At 60.6% G+C, this 24,754-nt stretch overlaps 1 protein-coding gene across 4 annotated transcripts; it reads right to left on the reverse strand.

Annotated features, from left to right (window-relative positions):
* Nucleotides 1–57: 57 nt before the first annotated feature.
* On the reverse strand, nucleotides 58–23,241 carry LOC130146400 (casein kinase II subunit alpha-like). 4 transcript variants are annotated; one of them, XM_056332507.1, is made up of 13 exons: nucleotides 23,086–23,241; nucleotides 14,214–14,349; nucleotides 11,757–11,868; nucleotides 9,985–10,086; nucleotides 8,139–8,189; nucleotides 7,083–7,142; nucleotides 5,845–5,928; nucleotides 3,598–3,708; nucleotides 2,496–2,597; nucleotides 1,390–1,490; nucleotides 1,095–1,243; nucleotides 697–786; nucleotides 58–576 (listed from the first exon to the last, which is right to left on the reverse strand). In XM_056332507.1, exons 2-13 carry the CDS (start codon nucleotides 14,312–14,314, stop codon nucleotides 461–463), a joined length of 1,179 nt encoding a protein of 392 aa, XP_056188482.1. In that variant the 5' UTR covers nucleotides 14,315–14,349; nucleotides 23,086–23,241; the 3' UTR covers nucleotides 58–460. The 4 variants fall into 4 exon arrangements, with proteins under 4 accessions (XP_056188482.1, XP_056188481.1, XP_056188483.1 ...); XM_056332506.1 differs by having other exon boundaries at nucleotides 23,037–23,236; XM_056332508.1 differs by lacking the exon at nucleotides 14,214–14,349 and having other exon boundaries at nucleotides 23,037–23,233.
* Nucleotides 23,242–24,754: the final 1,513 nt, after the last annotated feature.

Consider the following 24,754-nt stretch of genomic DNA (forward strand, 5'->3'; position numbering starts at 1 on the left):
ATGGCGGTGGGGGTGTACCTTGGGCCCCTGCCCAAGAAGAAGCTGCTGCTCCTGCTGTCCTGTTAGGGACATAGAAAATAAATTTTATTATTCATTTTAGATTTCTACACTGTAGTTGCATCACTAACCATGATCCTCATGAGAAGAACGCAGCTAACGCCGTACCCCGACACAGACACAACAGAGATCAGCCTTGGTCCATTGCCAGAGAGTGTGATACTGTTACTGCACAGAGAAAAAAAAAAAGGAACCTACATTTTTGCTCTTTTTTTTTTCCCATACTCAACAGAAATAAAAATAAAATTCCAGAGCACCCTCCCACTGTGCTCCGGTTCTGCCTCTGGGCAGGGGCTGCCGCAGGCGGCCGGAGCCCTCGGCTCTCGCGGGGCAGGCAGGAGGGCAGAAGGCAGGCGCGGCACCGGCCTCGGCGCTGCGGGAAGCCGGAGGTTGAGAAGTGAGTTCAGGGCTGCACACCGGCTGCGGCGGGGACCGGCGAGCCCAAAGCGTTGGGTGAGGAGATGACGGGCGATGCAGCCAGGCTGCCGATGGGCTGTGACGCGGACATCGAGGTAATGCCTGTGCCAGAGAGGGACCGTGGGTCGGCAGGAGAGCTCCGAGCCAGCGCTGCTCAGCCCCAGGGGGGTGCGACGGGGTCCTGCAGCCCCGCGCGAGAGGTCCGTGGGCTCGAGCACTCACCTGCCAACATACTGGAGGAGCTGACAGGCGTGTTACTGGCCGAGAGTCCAGCCGAGGTGCCGATCCTTGCTGGGTCTTTTGCGATGGGATCTGTGGGCAGAGGGGAAAGCAACAGGCATCAGTGACGGCTGCCCCCCACACACCGGTGCCTCACCACTCGCCCCCCACCCGAGATGGAGTGGCAGCCCCACAGGAGCACACATGGGCACAGGGAGGCAGCCAGCGTGGCCGGAGCTGCGCTGTGGGGCGCTGCCTGTGTGCGAAAGGACCAGGAGAGCTGCCGCAGTGGTGACGGGTGGGGAGCAGGGCCAGAAGCAGCACGGAGATCGGCTCTGGGCAGGGGGGATCCCGTGGGAGCCCCGAGGAGCTGGAGCGGGTGGCAGCACGGGCAGACATACAGAAGTACGGGTGCTCCATGGCGTCCCGGGCAGTGAGTCGTGTCTGGTGGTCGTAGCGCAGCAGCTTATCCAAGAAGTCAAGCGCCTCGGTGCTGACGAGGTGCTGGTTCTCACTGTGCACAAAGCGCTCCCACCGCTTCCGTGAGTGTCTGCGAGGAGGAGAGCGCTGCATCAGCCCTGCGCCCTGGCGCGTCGCTCTCGCCTCCTGCACTGCCCTCTCCTGCTCCGCGCCCAGGCATGGGCCATGGCGGCCCGTACAGCCAGCGGCACGGCTCCCCGCTTGCCACGCACCCACCTGCCGAGGATGTCGTTGAAGCGGGGATCCAGCTCGATGTTGTACTTGTCGATGTAGTCGTACAGGTCCTCCGTTCCCAGCACTTTTGCAATGCGCACGAGCTGGCGGAAGGAGCAACACTGAGGGTGACGGCCAAGATGGGGCTCCCACCAGCCCTGCTGCAGCCCGCAGGTCCTGGCTACCCTAGTGTCCCTTACTCCGCTAGTGAGGACGCAGCTCAGTGGAGCTTCACGGCTGGGGAAGGATGCGTTCCCAGCCCTCGCTTGGGTGCGAAGCAAAGGCAAGGCGTCGCAGCCCTTCCCTGCAGCAGCTGGAAGCCATGCTGAAGCATGCTGTGCTCCTGCTCTCAGCAGGGAAGGGTGCACACGCGCCCAGGCTGCTCCAGGGCCAGCATTCTGGAGCTGGAGTGGAGCCAGACACCCCATTTCCCCTCCCTACCCCGAGGGTGGATGCAGCGGGGAGCCCGGATCCCAGAGCTGCAGGTCCCTGCAGGCCCCCCTGCGGGCTGCGGTGGGGTTTGGGGTGCACCAGGCGCGCCAGTGGTTGCTGGCTGAGCTTAGGAAGCGATACAACTGGAAAACCCCAGCCAGCTCCAAAGCCGCATCCCGGGAACCCCACTGGATTTCAGAATAACTGAAATGTTGCGTTCTGCTCCTGCGGCTCCAGAGCTGCACCTTGGCTGCACCCCATCCAGCAGCACGTGGGGCAGGCAGACAGCTCCTGCGAGAACCTCCCAGTGCGATCAGTGCTCTGCTCCCCTGCCCAGTAACCCCCAGATTCAGCTGCCAGCTCAATACACTTCTCCCTCGGACAGATAGCAAAGAGATCAGAGCAGGGAGCACCGAGACCCTGGCACGGGGAGGGGATGGAGAGAAGAGATCCTGGTGCAGGGAGGGGACAGAGAGACAGGGCAGCGCATAGAGGTGGCACAAGTGCCAGGGTCAGAGGCTGCCATGCTGGTTCAGTGCTGCCGGTTTGCTTTGTGGTGTGCTCCCCAGCTCGGAGGCTCCGCGGGAGGACCGGGCGATGGGGGGAGTGGGAAGGGGAGGCTCTGCGGGAGGACGGGGTGATGTGGGAAACAGGCAGCATGCTGCCCTGGTGCTCACTTGATCGTAGTTGTCGTGACCGTGGAAGAAGGGCTCTTTCCGGAAGATCATGCTGGCCAGCATGCAGCCCAAACTCCACATGTCTAAGCTGTAGTCGTACATCTAGAAAAGGTGAGAAGGCAGAGAGACGGGGGGTCAGTGGCACGCCAGCTGCGGGGAGGGCCCAGGACCAGGACTGTGCACCGAGAGCACGGCAGAGAGCAGGGGGTGGGTTTCTGGTGCCGCATCTAGCAGCCCCACATTCCGCCTTGCCCAGGGCCATCTCCAACAACAGCTTCAGGTTCAGACTCTGAACAGCACGTAGTCTCATCGGTCACGGGCAGAAAAGCTAGATGCCGAGCAGCCACCTCAAGGGCTGTTTGCAGGATGGCAGACAATTCTCTTTTAATCTCACCTTCCCAATTATTTCATCCTTTAGCACATGTTTAGGACATGGACCTGTTGGAACAAGCCCTGAGGAGGCCACAGAGATGCTCAGGGGGCTGGAGCACCTCTCCTGCGGGGACAGGCTGAGAGAGTTGGGGTGGTTCAGCCTGGAGCAGAGAAGGCTCCGGGGAGACCTTAGAGCACCTCCCAGTACCTGAAGGGACCCACAAGAAAGCTGGGGAGGGGCTCTGTACAAGGGCCTGTAGCAATGGGACAGGGGGGAACGGCTTTAAGCTGAAAGAGGGGAGATTTAGGTCAGATATCAGGAAGAAATTTGTTACTGTGAGGGTGGCGAGGTGCTGGCAGAGGCTGCCCAGACCAGCTGTGGGTGCCCCATCCCTGGGAGCTCAAGGCCAGGCTGGACGGGGCTGGGAGCAACCTGGTCTGCTGGGAGGTGTCCCTGCCTGTGGCAGGGGGTTGGAACTGGATGGTCTTTAAGGTCCCTTCCAACCCAAAGTGTTCTGTGTTTCTATGTCCACCCCAGGGAGGTTATACCGATTACCCAGAGCCTTTCCAGCCACTGCGAGTTGTAGCTGGGCTGTCCCATCCCCTCCCCTGCTTGCGGGTGGCTGCAGGTTGCCCAGGCACCGAAGAGCCCGGGGCTGCATGGCAGCAGGACACCAGCCCGCATCTCCACACCCTGGCTCTGCTGTCGGCACAAGGCGCTGGGACATACCTGGTAATCTACCAAAAGCTCTGGTCCCTTGAAGTACCGCGAGGCCACCCGCACGTTGTACTCCTGGCCAGGGTGGTAGAACTCTGCCAGCCCCCAGTCGATCAGGCGCAGCTGGAGAAGGGAAGAGAGAGCACGTGGGTACAGGGACCTGCGACCCCGCTCACCCCAGGCCCACAGCTGGCAGCAGCCAGCCCTCTGTGTGCTTGCCACCACTGACAAGTCTCTCCTCATCTGTCCTCTCACCGGCTGCCCCGCTTTCGCACACAGCTCTGCCACAGCCATGCCATGCCACAGCCATCACCGCAGCAGTGCTAACGGGGAGAGGCAACGGGAACATCGCAGCAGTGATGCCACAGCTTGTGGCGACGCCCCCTCAGCCGGCTCACGCACCCGTGATGCCGGTCCTGTGCCTGTCCCCCATGACTCCTGCTTCAGGCTCGGGCTTTGCATTTGCCTCTCAGGAATTTCACCCCATTTTTCAGATCGTTTCTCAAACCCTGCCAGGATCACTTTGAAGTCGGGGGACTTGCAGCCCTCCTCAGCCTGGCGCATTAAACCCGCAGGCGACGCACACGCTCTGGTCCCTCGGCCCGGTCATTAACCTGGAATAATGCCAGGCCTTTGACAATCCCCGCCGGACCTTCTGCTCTGACAGCAAACCACTGATAATTATAAGGTTCCTCCCAAACCAACTATTCCATGATTGCTCTCTTAATTGCAGCTTTCCATCAGCTTTATACCTACTGTACAGAAAACACATCTAAGCCACGTTTCTCTGGTTGGCTTAAGTCAGAAGCCTTATTAGAACTGAGAATCATGGCATCTGCCGTCCACAAAGCACCTCTCCAGCGGTTTTAATATTAATTTGGGGAGAAGGAAAGGCTGGCTCAGCTCAGATTTCTGTGAGCATGGCGGTTACAACAAAACACAGCTGGTAGGACGCAGGGCAATACCAGGCTGCAACGACGGGGAAGATTTCAAAGGGCACAGTGCCCAAAGAGCGCGGGGGGGCTCGGCTCTGATAACGGGGGCGCTCAGCAGCTGCAGGAGGCTTTGCCCGTGCCACGGCAAGACGCCCAGCCTGCCGGTGTCCGTGCAGGCGCCTTTTGAAGTCCTTTTTATTTGACGTCCCAGCTGGCCAGTTGCTACAGAGGTGCTGGAAGAAATCTAAAGTTACATTTACGAGCCCAAGTTACTGACAAACAGGTGGCAAATAAAGCGGCTTTACTGGACACAGGTGTGGGTTTTACAGTCACCTGTATTTCCAAACAAACAGCTGCAAATTCAGTGCTCCCCTCATGGGGCTCTGCTGGGGCCCAGACCCTAGGAGGGCTGCTCGCCACTTCAAGGCAACACTCCAGCCTGAACGCGGGCTCTGGTGCTGCTGGGGACAGGCAGGGCCACAGGGCGTTAACCACGCCAGGGACGTTTTGCCATCAAACCTGCAATCCTCTGCAGCAGCTAAACACGGGGTAAGCCTGTGCTGGCCTGCAGGAACGCGAACACAAAGTGGGTAAAACCAAACTGCCAGTTCTCTTGCCGGCACGAAGGCTCTCAGCCAGGAGCCGAGAGGTCTCGCTGCAGGAAAACGCTGAGGTGCCAGAGCGTGTCCAGAGAAGGGCAACGGAGCCGGTGAAGGGTCTGGAGCACGTGTCTGATGAGGGAACTGGGGGTGCTCAGCCTGGAGAAGAGGAGGCTCAGCGGGGACCTGATCGCTCCCTACAACCACCTGAGTGGGGGCTGCAGCGAGGTGGGGACGTTCTCTTTGCCCAGATAACGAGCAAACAGGACAGGAGGGAACGGCCTCAGGCTGCGCCAGGGGAGGTTTAGATTGGGTACTGGGAAAAGTTCCTTCACCGAAAGGGTCGTCCAGCACTGGAACAGGCTGCCCAGGGAGGTGGTGGAGCCACCATCCCTGGGGGATTTAAAAGACATGTAGACGTGGTGCTTGGGGACATGGTTTAGCAGTGGGCTTGGCAGTGCTGGGTTAACAGTTGGACACAACGACCTTAAAGGTCTTTTCCAACCTCTATGATTTGACACTTCCAAGATTCTCAAAGCTCAGGGCCTCTGCTCAGCCCTGTGACAGCGAGAGCGGGAGCTGGCAGAGCACGGCTGACCCTCCCTGCTCTGAGCGGCACACTGCACTGGGGCAGATGCAGGCAAAACGAGCCAGCCCACCGTGGCCTCGCAGTGCTCCCCTCTCCCTTGGGAGCTGGAGCTGGAGCCAGCCGAACCTCACCGTACCTTTCTGTGCTCATGGTCAATCATGACATTGTGTGGCTTGACGTCTCGATGCATGACACCCATACTGTGACAGTAATCCAGTGCCTGCGGACAGAAAAGGCGCTGTCAGAAAGCCTCCCGCCGCGTGACGAGGCAGCAGCAGTGGGCAGTGCACCCACAGCCAGAGCCAGCAGGGCCGGCGGTTAAGGACAGACACGGAGGCAGCTCTGGGACTCTGGGATGGAGCCAGCCAGCCGCCTCCAGTGGCGCCGAGGTCAGCCTCTGCTTCAGTGACGCCTGTCCTAAAAGCTACAGGGAGAGACGCATTCCCCAGGGATCTCCAGCCCTCTTCCAAACCCTGTGCAGTCACCTCTAGTGCGGACGCTCCCTGGTGTCCAACACGCCCCATCACCTCTCCCGGGAGGGAACCACCAAAAACCTGTAGCTGGCTGCGCCGCAGGCGCGTGCACTGGGCACTGCCCCTGGGCTCAGCCCCGCAAAGCCCAGCCCAGCTCCAAGAGCCAGTGCGTGACCAGTGCAGGGTTTAGTAGCCAAATGAGCTCTGCTCTCTACCTCCTGCTTCCACACACAGGCTCTCCAGGGGAGATTGAGCAGCAGGTGAGTGGCGGTGAGGGGGCACAGCCCCATCTCCCTCTCCAGCCCTGTGCCAGCCCCACTGGTGGAGACATTGTGCCGAAGGTGACCTTGTCCAAAGGCTGCCACTGCCCTGCAGTGCCCACTCCAGCTGAAGCCCCACAGCCGGGACACGCTGCAGTTGATCCTAGCCTGGCCTCTGCCCACAGGGATGGCTGGGACAGGCAAGGGGTGCTCTGGGAGAGGGTCTCATCACCCCCGGGTCCCCAGCTGACCACCTCAGCACAGCCCCGACGGCAGCGTGCAGCCAAAGCCACTTCCCATAGCAGGTCCCAGCGGAGGCAGAATTCTTGCAAGAGGAAGCCAGGGAAATAAAGAAGACGGTTTCTGCTTCTCAAGGACACAGCGACCTCGCACTCTAAGCCCTTCACCAGCACACTCTGCAGCCACCTGCCTCCGAGCCTCCCCACACGCAGTTGCCCAAGAAGCCATCCCACACGGATGGCTGGGCAACGGGCCAGCAGGGTTTAGTAGCCAAATGAGCTCTGCTCTCTACCTCCTGCTTCCACACACAGGCTCTCCAGGGGAGATTGAGCAGCAGGTCTCTGCTTGAGCGAGGATTTTCTTTGGGGCTGTGGATATTGCAGCCGTCCCCGGGAGCTTACCTTTAGGATTTCATACATGTAGAACCGTATGTCAAAATCAGACAGCGTCTGGTACAGTTGCTGGAAGAATGGAGACAAAAAGTTAACAAAAAGCAGCATGTTTACGTTTAGGGCTCCTCATACAGGCACAGCCGCCTGCACTGGGGCAGAACAGACGCTTGTGGAGCCACAATTTGGGCCCAGAGGCCCCAGCTGGCCAGGTGGCACATAGTACCTGCTCTGCACCCTGGATTTCCCCACCTGGGAAGGGCCAGCAAACTCCAGGGACGAACCATGCTCCCAGCCTGGCTAACCAACCCTCGGAGCATGGATGTGCCCTCCCCGCTTCCACCCAGGAGAAGACCAGAGAGCTCCATGACCCCACCAGACCCAGCACCTGGAAGGTTTCAATTTTCATCCTGAGACCAGGGGATAAGAGAGCATGCTGCACCACCCTCACAAAACCCAGCCGGCCCAAAGACAAGCCATGGGACAAGAATCGGGGGGGAAAAGCCTCACATCAGGACCAATTCCTCAAATTCCTCACTGGAAACAGAACCGAGCAGCCACTGGCAAAGCGGCTGCTGGTTTATTACTAACTCCTTCTCGCTAGCCCTTCTCACTGCCCTTGGCTCAGCCCAGGCTCCAGGAACACGAGGCTCAACTAGCCCAAGGCTTCAGCCCACAAATTGGCCAACACCAGGTTGCAAATACAAGCCCATGATGGCCAATCGCTGGAGCAGCATGGCAGAGAGGAGAGGCTTGGGGACAATCCCTAACGCGAGCAGCGCTCCCCTGGTTCTCCTAACTGGAAAATGTAGAAAAGAGCTGCTGGCCGAAGCCCAAAATCCCCCGGCCCCTCTGAGACAGCGATGCCAGCCATTTCCGTGACACTGTGTGCCTCTGCCAGAGAGAGGTATTCCCTTCCCACCACGAGACAGCATCAGAGCAGGTCAGGAATCCCTCTGGTAGCCAGGGTGTGACGCCTGCTCCGTGGCAGAGCCCAGAAGAGCTCTCCCAGATACTCCACACCATCATCGCCTTCGGAGGCATCTGCAGCAGCAGAGGTCACTTTACCTTGAAGTCTGTGTTGTTGACATGCTCAAAGACCAGGGCAGGTGTCCGAGACTGCAGGACAGCAGCATCAGTTCAACAGACAGAAAGAAAAGAGAGAGGTTTAGCTTTGCTCAGGGCAGGCAGGCAGGCGGGGCGGGCAGCGAGGGAACTCTCGAGGGCTGGTTTTGAAGAGTGGTGCCCAGAGTGAGCTGCGGTTAGACCCTGGAAAGGGGCTTCCACGTCTTGCCTCAGCTGGCAGTGACCCGATCGCACAAAGACTTAATTAAATCTCCAGCAAAAAGGAGGAGGTGGGCAGCGTGGGAGCCACACAGCCCCGGCCACCCCATCCCTCCCCAGCAGGCCCGGCTGGGGCTTCCCAAACCACCGCAGCCACCGAACGACATTTTCAGAGACCGTACGTGGAGGAGCTGCGCAGCACCCCCAGGCGCCGAGTCGAGGTCTCATGCCACATTCTTCCAGCGCATTTTTGCAGGGCTCTCCCCACTCTTTCCCTTTCTCTTTGATCCTCCTGGCTCTCCTCGCAGTGGGATGCTGGGCAGGACCCCCAGGGTCTGTGTGCAGGAAGAACCCCCCCCCCCACCCTCTGCCTGCAAAGGCTCTCCTGAAAACACCCAGGAGAGCCGGGCAGCCCTTTGGGCTAGAGGCCACCCTGAGCACCGGTGCGGAAGCCATCACCCTCAGCACCCCTCCGGCCTGCTGCTCCCCAAAACCTGGCACCCACCCCGATGCCACAGCCTGCGCCCCTGTTCCTGAGAGCACAGTCCTGCTCACCGGCCATGTAACCCACCCGCACTCCTTCCCTACGATGTGATCTGTCACCTCAAACGTCACCAGCCGGCATTGCAGACCCGTCTGGAAAAGGAGCAGCGGAGCAAGAGCCAGTCCCTAGGGCCCCCGCTCGCTGCTATCTCCCCACAAACAGCTGCCTTTCACGGCCTGTCAGAGGATTAAAATTGGATCAAATACGCCCTGCTAATTCATCCTAATGCAGCTTTTTAATCAGCACGTCAGGCGGTACGAAGTCACGGGCCTTGGAGAAATTCAGCTGCGCTACATCACCACCACGGCTTTTATCAGTCTGCCCACGTAAAACTCAACACCTTTGCTGCCAAAAGCCGCTTTTCCACAACCCCCTGGGTCCTGCCGAGCACTGTGCATCCCCCTGCCCAGCTCCGGGCAGCAGAGCCCGCTGCAGAGCTGACCCAGCCTGGCGCTCACGCCACGTGGGGTACAAACCCCTGGGGACAGTGGGATATCCTGGCTCCACAGGGATGACAGAAGTAAAAGCTGCCCCTGGGTGAGAGCTGGGAGCCCAGCCAGTGCCACAGAGAAAACATCATCCAGTTTGGGGAGGGGTGAAGGGTCTCAGCACAGAGTGCCGAGGGTGGAGGAAAGCCTCCCTCTGCCCGATCACTTTGGTGACAGTGCAACCCACACTGGTTGCTGCCTGTCCTTCTCCTCGGCCTTCACAAAGGCAGGGAGCATCACCCAGCAGAGAAAGCAGCCCAGCCCCGCACGAGACCTGTGTGGTTCAAAAGCCAAAAAACCCACCCAGCAGAAGGGCAACGGTGCTGCAAGCACAACCCTCCTCCACCTGCTGCTGCTGGACCAGCTAGAAAGATCTCCTTCCACTTCTACCCTCTCGTCTACTGTCTCAACAGTGCTCGTGAGGGGAATGCGCACAGAGATCTCCCCAGGGTGATTTCAGCTGTCAGGTGGATGCCAAGTGGGGCAGGGAGTCAGCCTGAGCTCAGAGTCTTGTAACTCACGGGGTGGAAAGGACCCCGAAGGCCTGCCTCGCACCCTGCCCCTGCGGCTGCTGGAGCAGCCCCTTCATCCTCCTTACCACAGGGTCCTTCACTATGTCTAGTAGGCTGATGATGTTGGGGCCTCCTCGGAGATTCTCCAGGATCTTAATCTCACGCTTGATCTTCTTCTTTTTCACAGGCTGGTAAAACAGAAAAGGAGAGCCAGTTACCAGCAGAGCAACCTCTCTGGCCGCTCAAGGGGAACAGCCAAGGAGCGCATGGTGCCTCCGTTGGGCAAAAGGAATGGTGTTGAGCAGGCGTCTCCTCTGGAGAACGGCACCCTGCAAGCCTGTCCATGTAGCAGCTCTATGCTTCCAAAGGAATGGAGTTTCCCATGTTTGGGAGACCCTCGAGAGATTATTTTACTCAACGACATTATTTTACTACAAACAAAAGATTTTAAAGAGCAAGCTCAGTTTCGTCAAGGCCCAGGTTAAATCCTTGACTGAAACTTTGGAAACAGTTAACCAAGGAAAGCATCACCTGGGGAAAGAGCTCCAGCAGCCAAGCCTGTCTGTGTCTCCGTAACTCCTCTGTGCTGCCTCCCAACCAGCCCCCGACCTGAACTGCCCAGGGAAACCCTCTGTGTGGGCCGAGTGAGTGCAGGGACAGCTCTGATGTGCACTGAGAAGCCGACCCGAGTCCCTTGCCTGCCTCTGAGGACAGGATGCTCCTTCTGCCTTCCGAGCTAGCTTTCTGCTTCTCCATCGCAGGCTGGGTGAGACACAGGGCAAATACATTAAACAGGACATTTCTCATGCCCTCACCTGTAATCTGCCCTAAGGTTTTCTCAATGTGTATTTCTGTTACACTGATTAGTTGCTACACCCCTTCCACCTCCGCTCTTTCTCTTGCAAAGGCAATATTCTTAAGACCGTCCCCGTATTTTATAATTCGTGCATCCTACAGACTATAATTACCTGTGGCTTGGCAACACCACAGAAATTAGCTTGCCACCGCAAGCTGACAAGCCTAAGCACATCCCATGAGCCTAACGAGGGATGAGACACGTGGCTGTCCATCCGTCAGGACTCTGTTAGCTCCAGGGAACTCCTCTGTGCCCTGCCCAAGCTCCTGGGACACGCGGGGGTGCCTGTGCTCATCCCCTGGGCAGGAATCAGCTCCAGCTTACAGACCGGGACATCATGTGCTGCAACGACCTCGCATTGCAAGATGCTGGTCTGCTTATCCTGGGAAAGGTCTCTGGGCTCCTGTGACCTCGCTCGGGCCAGGCCATGAATCCAGCACAGGGATTTTATGACCTTGGATCACCAGAACAAGCCAAGTTCTTCTGCTGAACTGGCGAGACTGTGACCTGAAACAGGCCCAAAGAAAAATTATTCCCTAAAGCGTAGTCCGGGAGCGCTGCCGAGACGTAGCTGCCTGGCACCCACCGCAACCTCATGGCAGTGGCACCAGTGGGTGACAGAGAGGGCAGAGGGGATGCAGGCAGGACATCCATACAAGGCCGGGCACAGGACTTTCCTTCTGCCTCCATTGCATGTAGATGATCCCCTTCCTCCCTGCTCCCATCACTGCTTTGCCTGGGAACAGCTGCCCAAGGAAAGCACAATCCAGTGCCAGCGCTCAGCCTGCCCGTGCCTCCGTAACTCTGCTTTGCTTGGGACGGAAACAAGCTAGCCAAAACTTCTGCCCTGGGGGCTGATGTTCTCCTCAGCTAAGATGAAATCATCCAAATATCAACAGAGTGCTTCAAATGGAGAGGGCAGGAAGAGGCAAAGGAGGGGAAGACGCGGAAGCATTGGCAGAGGAACAAAACAGTGAGCGCAACGGTGAACAAAACACCTACCTTGAGGATTTTCACGACGACCTTCTCATTGTTGGTGATGTTGATGGCTTCAAAGACTTCACTGTATTTGCCCCGGCCAAGTTTCCGCACGAGCTGATAGTCATCTTGGTTGCTGTTTGAGAAACAGAGAAATACAGAGATGAAGAGGTTGCACCCAGCCCAGAACAGAGAGCTGCTCGCTTTAGAGACAACACTGCTCCCAGGGAGAGCGGGAAGGTCAAGATCTGGGGGTCAGCCTATGGTAAGTGGAGAGCTAGCAGCACACCATGGTGCCCAGGGCTGGAGAGAAGCAGCTACCACCGCAGAGGAGCACGCAAACAAACCGGCAAACGACTGGAGAGCACCAGCGCTGCCAGCAGCGCGCAGCGCAGAGGGCTGGCTCAGCAACTTCCACGTGGAGATGGGACACGAGACCTCACAGGCGCTACGGGCAGCTCGGGAACAGCCCCCCCTCCACACTCGCACGCACTGCAGCCCTCCAGGCAAACCCAGCTGGCATGTTGAAAACACCTCTGCTGGCTCCCAGTGCTGGTGCTCCCCCCCTCCCAGTCTGAGCTCGCCTCCCAGCCCGCCACGGGTCCTGCGGAGATGATACTGCTCCACCTTTCCCTCTTCTCCGTCAGTAAGAGGAGGCGGTGGGCTGCAAGGACTAGCTCACCTGAAACCTCGGAGCCCACCAGCAGTTAGTTAGCGGCAGAGACTGACAAAATACCCAACATAAAAATTCCCCTGGGACCCCTGCATTACACTGAGGTGTAAAGGATATCACACACCCAAGGATTTGTAAAAAAAAATAATCGATATTCCATACTGGAAACCAGAAGGAAATAAACCAACTCTCACCCATAAAACCTCCATGTATTTAAATCCACTAAGGTCTAAACCAGAGTCACCTGAAGGGACCAGAGGAAACATCAGAAGCATCGGCAATTATTTCTGCTATGCCAAGGAGGGAAGGCACGGAGCCCCTGGGGGGATTTGATAAGGATAAACAAGTTGAGGAAAGAAAGGGAATTACAGGCTGGAAAGCTTGACTTCACAAATTGCTAATTACCAGAGACAATACAGGAGATGACTTGTCAGCACCTCGAGGAAAAGAGGGAGAGTTCAAATGGGCAGCGGAGCCGCAGCAGGACCCACACGCCAGGCAGCTTCGCTCCCCAACCTGCGGCCACGCTCATCGAACGCAAGTAAAGGGAGCGTGGTGAACCACGCGCTACAGATGGGCAGGATTAGTTCACCTTCACTAGGAACAAGACGGGAAGGCTCGGGGTCAGCAGCAGGAAAAACATTAACTGCGAGGACTGTTCATGTGAAAAAGAAAAAAACCACAACAAACAATCCAGGATGCTCGCAGAAGACATGGAATTACCGTCCCAGAGATCGAAGGCTCCCTGCGGCTCCGCCTGGCGCAGGGGATTTGGAAGTGGATAAAAAGCTTTTCATTTCTAGGTCACCGGTACCAGTGACCGGCACGCTAGCCGGGGTCTGGGCAGAGGCAGAGCACCGGGGAGGGCTCCTAATCTGGCCTCAGCAGCAACCCCGCCAACAGCTGCCAACCGCAGCACCAACAGCCTCCTCGGTGCCCAGGCACCAGCTTACGCTGCAGCCCCAGATAAAAGACTCTAATTTTTATAGGTTTTAACCACAACTACCCAAACAAAGAGCAGCCGCTGTCCCTGGCGGGCAGTATTCCTCCAGCCCGAACGCTGCGGCTCGGGAGGGAGGATGCCCTGGAGCAAGGGAACGCTGAGCGCTATGTTACTACCTGGGAAGTCAAAGCTGGCCCTTTGCCCAGCTCCTCGCCAAGCCGGCTGCTGTATAAAACAATCAACTGGTCGCCTTCATTTTGAATTCTCAGAGAATCCAGTCCTCAGGGGAACTCCAAAAAAGAAAAAAAAATAGTCACAAGACTTTCACCTTCGTCCTTTCAAACCCCTCCGCTCCAGAACTGTTCCCAAGCATCTCCCCACTGTTCCCTGTTATTCCCGTCAGCGCCCCGGGGACAGTGGCATGGGGGCTGCCGTCTTTTGACACTGCCGTCCTTCCCAGCGATAAAAAACAAACCCTCATCACGCTGGTTTGGTTAAGCACGCACTTGCATGCTTGAAGCCAGACACCCGGGTCTTAGTTTCAACACTTAAATACAAGTGGCTCTACTTGCAAAGCCACGGAGGAGCCGCAGGCTGGAGCCCAGGGCTCCCCTGGAAATCAGCACCCCCGCTTCCCGCCCCAGGCAGCGCGGTCCCCCGGTGGGCGCTGGACAGCAATGCCAAAAACCGAAATGCCAGTCCCGGCTGTGCCGGGTGCTGGCCCTCGCACCGCGGCTGGACCGGAACGCCACGACCTGCCCGTCTGCCTTTGGACGGGCGCTTGTCCCCATGCCACCAAGCAGAACGATGGCAGCGCTTGCGCACAGGCCCTGGTGTAGGTCCCCCTCCTATCTCCCAGGCGTACCCCCATTCCACGACGTGCGACTCGTAGTCCCAGTACTCGCGGGGTCTCTGAGTGTTCACGTCTGCATAGACCCTGGCCCGACTCGGCACTGGCCCCGACATGCTTCCACGGCCAGAGGCGCAGTACCTCAATCACCCTAAAAATATAAACACACATGAATTGGGATGAGACCAAGGCACACTTGTGAGAGAAACAGGGAAAAGGAGGGGCGCGTGTCGGGGCTGCCGAGTGAACCCGAGTTGGGGGGGGCTGCAGCAAGCGAGGGTGGGCAGGAGGCACGGCTCAGCCCTCAGAGGGGACACCTGGCAGCACGGCGGCTGGCACGCAGCGTCGAGGGAACCTGTGCCCAGGCCACCAGCGAGCAGGCTCCGGGGTGTGCAGTGCCGACAGGTGGGCTGTCCTTCACACCCCTTCCCAGCCCAGGCCTCTCCCCCCAGCCCACGCAAGAGGCCACTTCAGCCGAGGGGAGAAACCCCGATCAGCTCTCCGGCTCTGAGGAGCCCCGCAGCGGCCAGGAGCGAGCACCACTGGGTCCCTCCCTGCGCCTGCAAGCTTTGGCCCAAGCCAAATTGGACTGTGCAGCGACGGCACCAGCTCAACTCCTTCTGCCAGCTGCCCTGGGCCTCTCTCCAGCCACCCCACAGGGACTGAAGCAGCTCTGGGCGCCCAGCACAAGCAGAGGTCAGCGAGGGCCCTGGCCGAGGCTGGGGAGCTCCGTGCCAAACCCCATCACCTCCCCAAGGACGCAGGGGACAGAGTTCTTCCATCCCTCGACAAGGGGGATGTGAGCCATGCAGACCAACTACAGCAGCAGCTCTCCACGAGCCCAGTGGCCTCAGTGAGCCCCCACAGGAGCACAGCAGCCCTGGGAAGCCCCCACGGGAGCCCCCCAGCCCTGGGCAGCCGGCACACTCTCCTCTCGCTGGCAGCCCCTCTGGTACGTGCAGCGTGGCAGCTCCTGTTCCACGCTGGTGTGCCAAAATGTGCCCCATCAACCGGCTGGGCCACCAAGGAGGGCCAGAGTCCTGCTGCTCCCCCTCCTCCAGGCAGCACCCAGGAAACGGGGACACACAGCCACGGAAGAAATGTTTCAGCTGAACACCACAAGCTGGGAAACATGGGTAGGTACCAAAACCCCAGCTCCTCCCCGAGAGAAGGCAAGATGCAGTGCTGAGCCGGCAGACGTCCGCCAGCCAGGACCCTGGGCTCGGAGGAGCTGCTCTTGCTGTCCCCCACCCTCCCCTGCAGTCAGTCTTTTACCCAAAATAGAAGATACTCTAACACAGCAGCCTGGGCTCTGCTCCTGCCATGGCAAAATCACCTGCAAGCCATGGCACGGCAGAGTCGGTGAGTCAATAAATCAATACGAGCACCGGCCAGCAAGGAGAACCGAGCACTTAAGACAGCCCTTCTGCATTTTTAATATCCTGTGCAAGGGTTAATAAGCATCTTGAAAGGTAGATGCTACCCAGCTGGTACAGAGCCAGAGGGAGGCAGCTGCCTGCAAACGGCACTGCACACAGAGACCAGGCTTGGGCGAACAGGATCCGGCCCCTCTGACTCCCAAGCCAAGGGGAGCGAGCAGAGCTCATTAACCCAGGAAAGAAAGTTTTCTGCCAGGTTAACAGGCTCCATCACCCCAGCCAGGACCCTGTGGCCTGGAGCAGGGCTTGGGATGTACAAAAACCACTCAGCAACTGAGAATGGAAAAATCCCACCAGGTCCCATCTGCAACCACTCAGTGAAATGGCGTGCACACAGCTTCCGGCAGTAGGAGCAAAGACATTCTGCTCAGCAAAGGGCAAAAAGAAAGTTTTTGGGAGGCAGAAAGAATATCCTGCCGTTCCGCACGCAGCAGGGTGCCCCCGGCATCTAGCGAACACCCTAGGCAAGACACCCTAGGCAAGGCACGGCGCAGGGAGCACACGCTCCGAACAAACCAGGAGCGCACGGGGCCAGGGGGAGGGAAGAGCCAAGGCTGCTGACGGCAAGCAGAACGCGCCGGGGCATGTGAAGCATCGGCCGGTGGACACGGTGTTCTCGTTTATCCTCCCGCAGCACCAGCAAGGGAGATCAGCCGGCACAGGAAAGCCAATGCATGGGGACGTGGCGCTCCCAAGGCCGGCAGTGGGCAGGATCAGGCCTGCCTGCAAGGCCGACTCCGGTGGAGAGGTGACATTTCTGCTGCAGCATTGCTGGCACTGTGGATCGGGGTGAAAAGTGCTGACAGGGAAAAGAAAACAACTGCAGGGACATGAGAGAGGGAGGGAAAAAAAACAGCCGGAACCTTCCTCAGGGCACGACGCAGCAAGCGAGAATGCGGTCGTACCACCGCAGGCTCACAACGACCCTTTGCTCCATGCAGGGGAAACCCACCCGTGACACACGGAAAGCAATCGCACAGGCAGCTAATGAGCCCTGGCTCAGGGGGCTGCGGTTATCCCACCATCCCATGGCAGGAGGCGGCTCCTCGGGAAGCGCTTCCCTGCTCCGATCCACAGTGACATCACTTACACGCTGGCACTGGCAAGCTCCCCTCTGGCCGAAGCAGGCTCGCTCCCTGCGGCACGTTCTCCGGCACCTGAGACTCTCACACACGAGGCTGGCGAAATAAGCCAGGAATCCTGTCATCCTGTCCCACTTTTAAAATATTTTTAACCTGAAAAGCTTGAGGGGGGGAAAAAATCCCACCCTCTGTGTTCGGTGCTAATTTCAGAGGGTTTTTTGTTTTCCCTTCTAAAGGCTTTAATGGGAGCGGCACGCTCTTGGGCTTTCAGCCCCACGTGTCCCAGCTCTCAGACGCCGACCGCGGCCGGGGGCTTCCCACACTTATCGCTTTGAACTCACAACCACCGGCAGCAGCTCGCTAGCTCCCCATGCTCCCCCAGCGCAGAGCTCGCTCCCGGCTCCCCTCCGCAGGAAGCAATCTGTTGAGGATTTTTTGAAACTAAAATAACAAACCTAAGCGGGAGGCAGCGCTTGGTCTCTCTTTAAAAGGGTGACATCCATCATCCTTCTCTCAGTAGCACGACCGAAACGTAAGGAGCATTATCGGAGAGGTGGCGAGATGAGAAGAGCCAGCGCAGCTCCTGACACTGGTCAAACTGCCCTCGCCCCTCAGCACAGCCGGGACAACCCTCTGAATCCCTCAGGAAAAGGGGGCTGAGGGTCCCTGCATTCCCCCCTGCAGCTGCACCACGGCTCAGAGGCAGGCTACCAGCACCCACTCAACCACCCCCAACGCTCCTCCCAGGCGAGCCCTGCCACGGCTTCCAAACCCCAGCGAGAAGCCTGTAGCCCCTGACAAGGCCGTGGCCACCATCACCCTCCCCAGGAAGCTAGAAGCAGCCCCCAAGGTGCACTGGCTGGAGCCCAGGGGCTGCTGGTTCCTCGGCACTGGGACAGCGGTGGTCCCCAGTGCCACACCAAGCTCCCCGTGCTCCTCAGGGAGAAATGGGCTGGTGAGACACCAAGGCACCTCGCCCCAAACCCCTTCTGAACACGCTCTGCAAATGGGAAGCGGAGCAGCCCCAAGGGCCGTGGGCTCTCCCTGCACCCAGGCGGGTGATGCCACAGCCCTGTCCCCCTGCACGGCCCCCCCGAGGGCTGAGGGAAGCTCTGACCCTGCGCCAGCTCCCCAACGCGAGCTCGGGCAAGCTGCTGACCTTTGGTGCGCAAGGGGCTGTCAGCACGAAGCCAGGGACAGCTGGGCCAGGCCTCGGGAACACGCTCTGACCTCTCTCCCAGTTGGGAAGCACTGCCTGCCCTGTCCCCCAGCACATCACCAGCCTCCAGCTGATCCTGACTGACCATCGGTGGTTGAGGGAACTGTCACAACCCTCACAGCGAGCGCTGCCCTGCAGTCCTTCCTGAACTCAGCTCCTCTGCATGGCAGTGTCTCTCCAAATCCCTGTTTTCCAGGCTTTTCCCGCTAGTCAGACCGCCGGCTCTCCTCAGCACTAGAAAAAGCAACTGGCCTTCATGCACCAAATAAACTCACAGCCAACAGGACCTCTGGAGAAGGCAGCAGAGAAAGGCAAGCCAAGCACATGGAAAGGGAGAACAAGAGCTGAACACCCGCATTTCCAGCTCTGGGTAACAAACCGGAGCAACTCGGTGGACTGAAATGTCAAGGGAAGCGGCTGCAGCCAAAACTGAGAGGAGAGAAGCCACCTGGGAATGACAGCCAGGCTGGAAGTGGCTCCGCAGCCAGCCTCCAAGCCTGGCTTTGCGGCTCGGCAGGCTGCTAGCCGGGGATCAGGCCGGGGAAAGCGCCGCTGCTGCCGCCCTGCCCAGCTGGCCAGGATCTGGGACCCCCCCTGGGCCCTCCCCAAAACAAAGAGGGAAGATGGGAGAGGAGACGACCCTCTCCACAGACAGGAGAGTTCCCCCGGGAAGCAGCTGCAGGCAGAGACAGTTCTAGAAAAGCAGCAGCCGAAGCTCAGCACTGCTGAGGGCACATGGCCACGGTGGGCTAGGGGCGAGCCGGCAAGGCTTGCCCTTCTCTCCAGCCTCGCGCGGAGCTGCGGCTCGAGGCAGGCAATGCCCACGCGTCCGGCAATAGGCAGGCTGCGGCACCAACACGCGCCTGCACCTGCAGTTCTGGCAATCTTGGGGCTGCTCTGAAGGGAAGACCTATGCAGTAGCTACAGCATCAGCGAACCCGGGAGCAGTTTGGCCTGAAATCGTTTCCACAGCCCAGCTGGTTGGCTGCAGCTGGCTCAGGTTTCCAGCCTGAAATCCCAACGCTGGCACGAGCGCACGGAGAGACAGACCCAGCGTTCCTGCGTGCCTGGGCAGGCGCGCCCTTAGTCATCCTCCACATGGGGAAGGCTCTCCAGCCAGGCACTCCGTAATGCACCGATTTGTTTAAACCGCTCCGATGGCCTTGTTACACCCAAGCCCGCAGCAGCGAACAGCCTGGCGAGGTGACAGCTTCGGGTAAAACAGGCTGGGCTCAGCTGACTCCGTACACAAACCGTGTCACCACCCCATCACTCATGGCAAACTGCGCCCCCACACCGTAGGATCAGAGTCCTTTAGGTGGGAAAAGACCCTTCAGATCACCCATCTTAACTGCTAACCCGGCACTGCTAAGCTCACCGCTAAGCCACGTCCCCAAGCGCCACATCCACACATCTTTTAAATCCTTCCTGTGGTGGTGACCGCACTTCTGCCCTGGGCAGCCTGTTCCAACGTCTGACCACCCTTTTGGGGAAGGAATTTTTCCTAACACCCACTCTAAACCTCCCCTGGCACAATTTGAGGCCGTTTCCCTTCATCCCATCGCTTACCCTCTCATCCCATCTCCTCATAAGACCCTTCAGCACTTTCACTGCCCTCCTTCAGGTACAGACCCACCACCCCTGCGCCTGGCTCAGCGTGGCCGATGCTGGCTCCCAAACCCATTCCAGCTGGAGGGAGTGGGGAAAGAGGCTCGAATGCCAAATCCCAGCAGGCAGGCGCACAGGCAGGCGCACAGGCAGGCAGGCGCTGGCATGGTGCTGATTCCCTCTGCCTCCTCACCCTCCCTCCCTCTCTCCAAGCCCTGACCCAGACCTTTGACTTCAAACCCTCTCCCGTAACTCCAAATCCCCTCGCCGCTTTCCCTGCCGTGTTAACCGCGTTTTCACACACCCTACAGAGCGAGGTCTGGTGACGGCTTTGAGGCACTGACACCACGCAGCGCCATCCCATTCCCAAAGAGCAGGAGCCGTGCAAGCTGCTCGCAGCCCTTTGACATTGCCATTGCATTTCTGAAGGGCACCTCCCCAAACAGCCACGGATGCCGGGGTGCCGTCAGAGAAAGGCTCGGAGGGAGAAGCTTGGCCAAGCCCGCAAGGAGGAGGGGAAGCAGCAAGGGGTCGATAGCCTCAATTCAGCCATCCCTGCATCACACAGCAAGTTTCAAGGTGGTGGGAATATGCAGGGAGATTTCAGAGGAAGTGGACAAAAGCTGTGACAACAGCACCTTCTGCCCCATCTGCCACAGCCGGCCAGGTCAGCAAGACCACGGCACCCAGCGGGTCCCCTCCGGGCACACGGCATGACCAGAGAGCCGCCAAGAGCACCGCCGCGCTGCTGCGGTCTCCCTCGTGCTGCCTTTGCTGCGTTCCCCTTGCCAGTGGTTTAAAGGCTCTGCTCTTCCTCCTCTGCGAAGCCCGGCAGGGAGGGGATGGATCCCCCCAGCGGGACAGCTCCCGCTGGCACAGCTCACCGTGAACCAACACCAGCATTGCCTAAGGGAGACGCTTTAGAATGTCACTGTCGGTGCCCAGAAAGGGGTTGGGGTGCTGGCACAGTGCACAGGCTTCACCGTGACACCGAGGGCTGGGCTTTGGGGGGAATGGGCCAGGGCCGGCACCTGCCGCAGCGCAGAGCAGAGGGCAGATTAATCGATCCAAGAAAAAATTTGCAGCGCGCCAACCGCAGCGGGCTTTGCCTTGGTTTAGTCTCCATCGTCAACAAAGGCCGTCAGCAAAGCTTGTTAGATTCCTGCCACCCCTCCAGGCAGGTGCGCGGGGAGAACAGGTGCTGCCGGTGCCAAGCTGTGCTCCCCGGGAATCACCGCCACCGTCCGCCAACGGGCCAGCCGCTGCCTGTGCCGGGACAGGCCCGAACACTGGCTGCTGCCTCCCCACCATCGCCTCCCCACCGCAGAGGAGAAGAGAATTTTTAAGATTAAACTATGAGAATCTGGTAAACCACGGTGCCCGCCCGCTGGCAGCCCGCCGGCCCCCCGCGCCATGTGGCATCGGCCGGCACTGACCGCGTGGCGGGACGAGGAGCCAGCCAAGTGCGGGTAGCGGTGCCAGCCGCCCGTCCCTCCCCACAGCTGCTGCGGTACCTCAGCACCAACACGCGCCCGGCGTCACCCTGTCACCCGCCAGGGCAGGGGCCACCCTGCGGCGCCTGGCCCCACAGCACTGTGCCCTGCCTCAGACCTCTGCCCCATGGGACACCACCCCACCCCCAGGCCACGGGGCAGCTCCCTGCCCCACACCTCACTCAGGTGAACCCCCAGTGAAGGGGACCCCAACACCGGGCAGCTCCCAGTGACCCCGGCAGTGGGGCAGCCCCCTCCCCCATAAGCCCTGCACATGCCTGGGCACGCCCAACACGCCCCCCCCCCCCCCCCCCCCCCCCCCCGCCCAGCCGGGCACGCCCAGACCCACAGCTCCCCCCCCACACCTGGGCACATCCAGGACCACCCCCCACCCCCCAGAGCCCTCGGAGCGCTGCCCATGGGGTGCCCCCCAGCAAGCCCCCCCCAGTGCTGTGTCCCTCCTGCCCCACTGACACCCTGTCCCCATGTCCCCATCCCTGCCCCACCCGGCGGGGCACCCGCCCCCCGTCTTCACCCTCACCCCCCCCAAACTAGCACTCACCGCTCCCCTCCCCCCATCACACATCATCGCCTCTGCCCCTCCCCCCTCACATGTGCACCCTCACACCCCCATGCAAACACAGCCACACTCACCTGTACTTACACACCCTCACTCACACCCGCACTCACACCTGCTCTCACAGCCCCCACCCTGTGCTTGCTCTCACCCCCAGCCACCCTGTGCTCACACTCACACTTGCACACTCACACACCATCACACACCCCTGCACCCCCCACACTCACACCCTCATATCCCCCCCACATCTCCCACCTGTCTGCACTCACACCCCCACACTCACCCTCACACAGCCCCACCCCACCTGCGCACCCCCCATGCACTCACACACCATCACTCACCCAAGCTCTCACAGCCCCACACTCATGCCTGCACTCACCTCCCCACGCGCACACTCACACCCCCCCACACCTTCATATCTGCCCCCCAAGCTCACCCACCCACACATTCACCTCCCTCCTCCAGGCACTCACACACCATCCCACTCATCCTCACCCACTGACACTCACCCAGGCTCTCACAGCCTCATGCTCACACTCACTCACCCCCACACTTTCACACACCCCACCCACCTGCACTCACCCCCATGCTCACTCACACTCATGCCAACCCCATCCCCACCCACCTGCACTCACACCCCCACACTCACACTCCCCCTCCACTCATCCTCATGCCATCATACCCACCCACTCACACTCACTCAGGCTCTCAGCCCCCCCCACCTGCAATTGCAAGTCCCCCTGCTCACCCTCACCCCCCATACCCACCCTCACTCTGCATGCTCACTCACCCCCACCCCTCACACCACCCACACTCACCCCCACCCCCTTATACCCCCATGCTCACTCACCCCCACCCCTCACACACACTCACGCACCCCCATGCTCACTCACCCCCACCCCTCACACTCACACACACACCCAGACCCCCATCCCCTCACTTACCCCCCCACTCACTCACACACACCCATGCTCACTCTCCCCCACCCCCTCACACTCACACCCACACTTACCCCCCATACTCACCCACACCCCCCTCACCCCTCCTCACCCCACCCCCCTACTCACACTCACCTCCCACTCATATCCACACTCACCCCCCCGTGCTCACTCACCCCCCCACATACCCATGCTCACTCACTCACCCCTCCTCACAACCCCTCCTCACACTCACCCATGCTCACTCACCCACACACTCACCCCTCCTCACCCCCACCTCACACCCCCTCCTCACACTCACCTCCCCCATGCTCACTCACTCACACACGCTCACCCCCCTCACCCCCCCCACACTCACCCCCCTCACACCCACACCCCCCCATCCCCCCCCCCGCCTTTCCTCCTCCCTCCCCTCCCCCCGCTCACACCCCTCCCCCCGCCCAGCCCCCCCCCTGCCCAGCGCCCCCCCGCTGTGCCCTCACCGGTGGGGCCGGGGCCGGGGCCGAGGCCGGGGCGGGGGCCGGGGCCTACCTGGCCGAGCGGCCGGGCGCTGTGGGGAGGGGCGCTGCCTCCCCTCGGCTGGGGGTGACAAGATGGCGGCGGCTCCTGGCGGCGGCGCCCTCGGACGGGCCGCGCCCCGCCGGGCCGATGGGGGGCGCCACCGCCCCGCCGCCCCGCCGCCACCGCCCGGCCGGAGCGCCGCCCCCCGCCCGCCGCCCGCCCGCCGCTACCGCGCCTGCGCCCGCCGCCACCGCGCCTGCGCGGGGGCCCGTGGCGGGGCGGGGGTCGCGGCGCGGTGGGGCCCAGTGCGCGTAGAGCGTCTGGTTCGCTCAGTGATCACATTGCATCCAGCGAAGCCAGTGCAACCAGTGCTGCTCAGTGCGCCCAGTGACCCCAGTGCCACCACTGCATGCAGTACCCCCGTTGCATCCAGTGCGCCCAGTGCCCACAGGATGCCGGATGCACCCATGGCACCCAGTGCCCCCAGTGCACTCAGGGCACCCAGTGCAACCAATGCTCAGGGCACCCAGTGCAACAATGCTCCTGGTGACACCAGTGCCCCCAGTGCTTGCCAGTGCACCTGGTGCTCCCAGCACCCCCAGTGCCCCAGGACCAGTGCTCCCAGTGCCCCCTGTGCTCCCAGTGCAACCACTGCATCAGTGCCCCAGAGCCACCAATGCCCACAGGATGCCCAGTGTGCTTAGTGCTCCCAGTGCACTCATTGCTTCCCAGTGCCCCTGGTGCCCCAGCTTGGCCTGTCCCAGGACCAGTGCTCCCAGTGCTGCCTGCAGCACCTACTTCCAGCACTCCCAGTGCAGCTTATGACCAGTGCTCCCAGCGCTCCCCAGCCTCAACACACCTGCTCCTCTCCATCCCCTTCCCTCACTTTTGTGTCCCTGTTCCCACCGCTGTCCCCACTGTGTACCCCAGTCGGGTCCCCCCACACTGTGAGAGGCCGGGGGCACCCAGGGACCTTCCTGGCAGCAAAACCCACCAGGTGCCAGCACCTGAGATGGGAACCTGTCCCCCACAGTGCAGGGACATGGTGGTGTCCATGGTGCCTTGGAGCCGCACCCCCGGGCTCAGGCGCTGAGGGGCCACTTGATGGCCCTGAGGTGGGGGCCCTGCATCGGCACCGCTGCTGAGGGAACTGCATGGCACAGAGGCACACACCCCAGGCACTGGGACCCCCCAGCACTGAGAACCCCCAGCACTGAGACCTCCCCTCAGGCACTGGGACACCCCCCCCCATGGGACCCGCCAGTACTGAGGACCCCCCCCAGACACTGGGACACCCCCCCAGAGGGATCCCCCCGGGCACTGGGAGACCCCACGGGGCTGAGCGCACCCCAAAGAGGGGCCTCAACTGATGCCACCAACACAGCCCAGCTGCGGGGGGATGGGGGGGGGGGAGGGGGCTGCCAGTGCTGTCTGCCCTGGGCGGGGGGCTGGACACCCCCCACGTTGGAGTCAGCATCCAGCTGCTTTGATCCCCTCGGCACGGTGCAGGCAAACAAGGGTGCGTTGAGCCCTGGGCCATGGCCGTTGTCTGCCCCAGGGCAGGGGGGTGGCCATGTGCGCCCCCAGCAAACTGGGGAGCCGCTCTGCACCCACCATGGCTGGGGTCCCGCAGCACTCATGCAGCCGGGCCAGGCACTGGGTGCCCCAGGAGACCACTGCCCATGAGGGACTGGTCCTG

This window comes from Falco biarmicus, chromosome 3 (assembly GCF_023638135.1).
Source record: "Falco biarmicus isolate bFalBia1 chromosome 3, bFalBia1.pri, whole genome shotgun sequence".
In the NCBI taxonomy this organism is placed as follows: domain Eukaryota; kingdom Metazoa; phylum Chordata; class Aves; order Falconiformes; family Falconidae; genus Falco; species Falco biarmicus.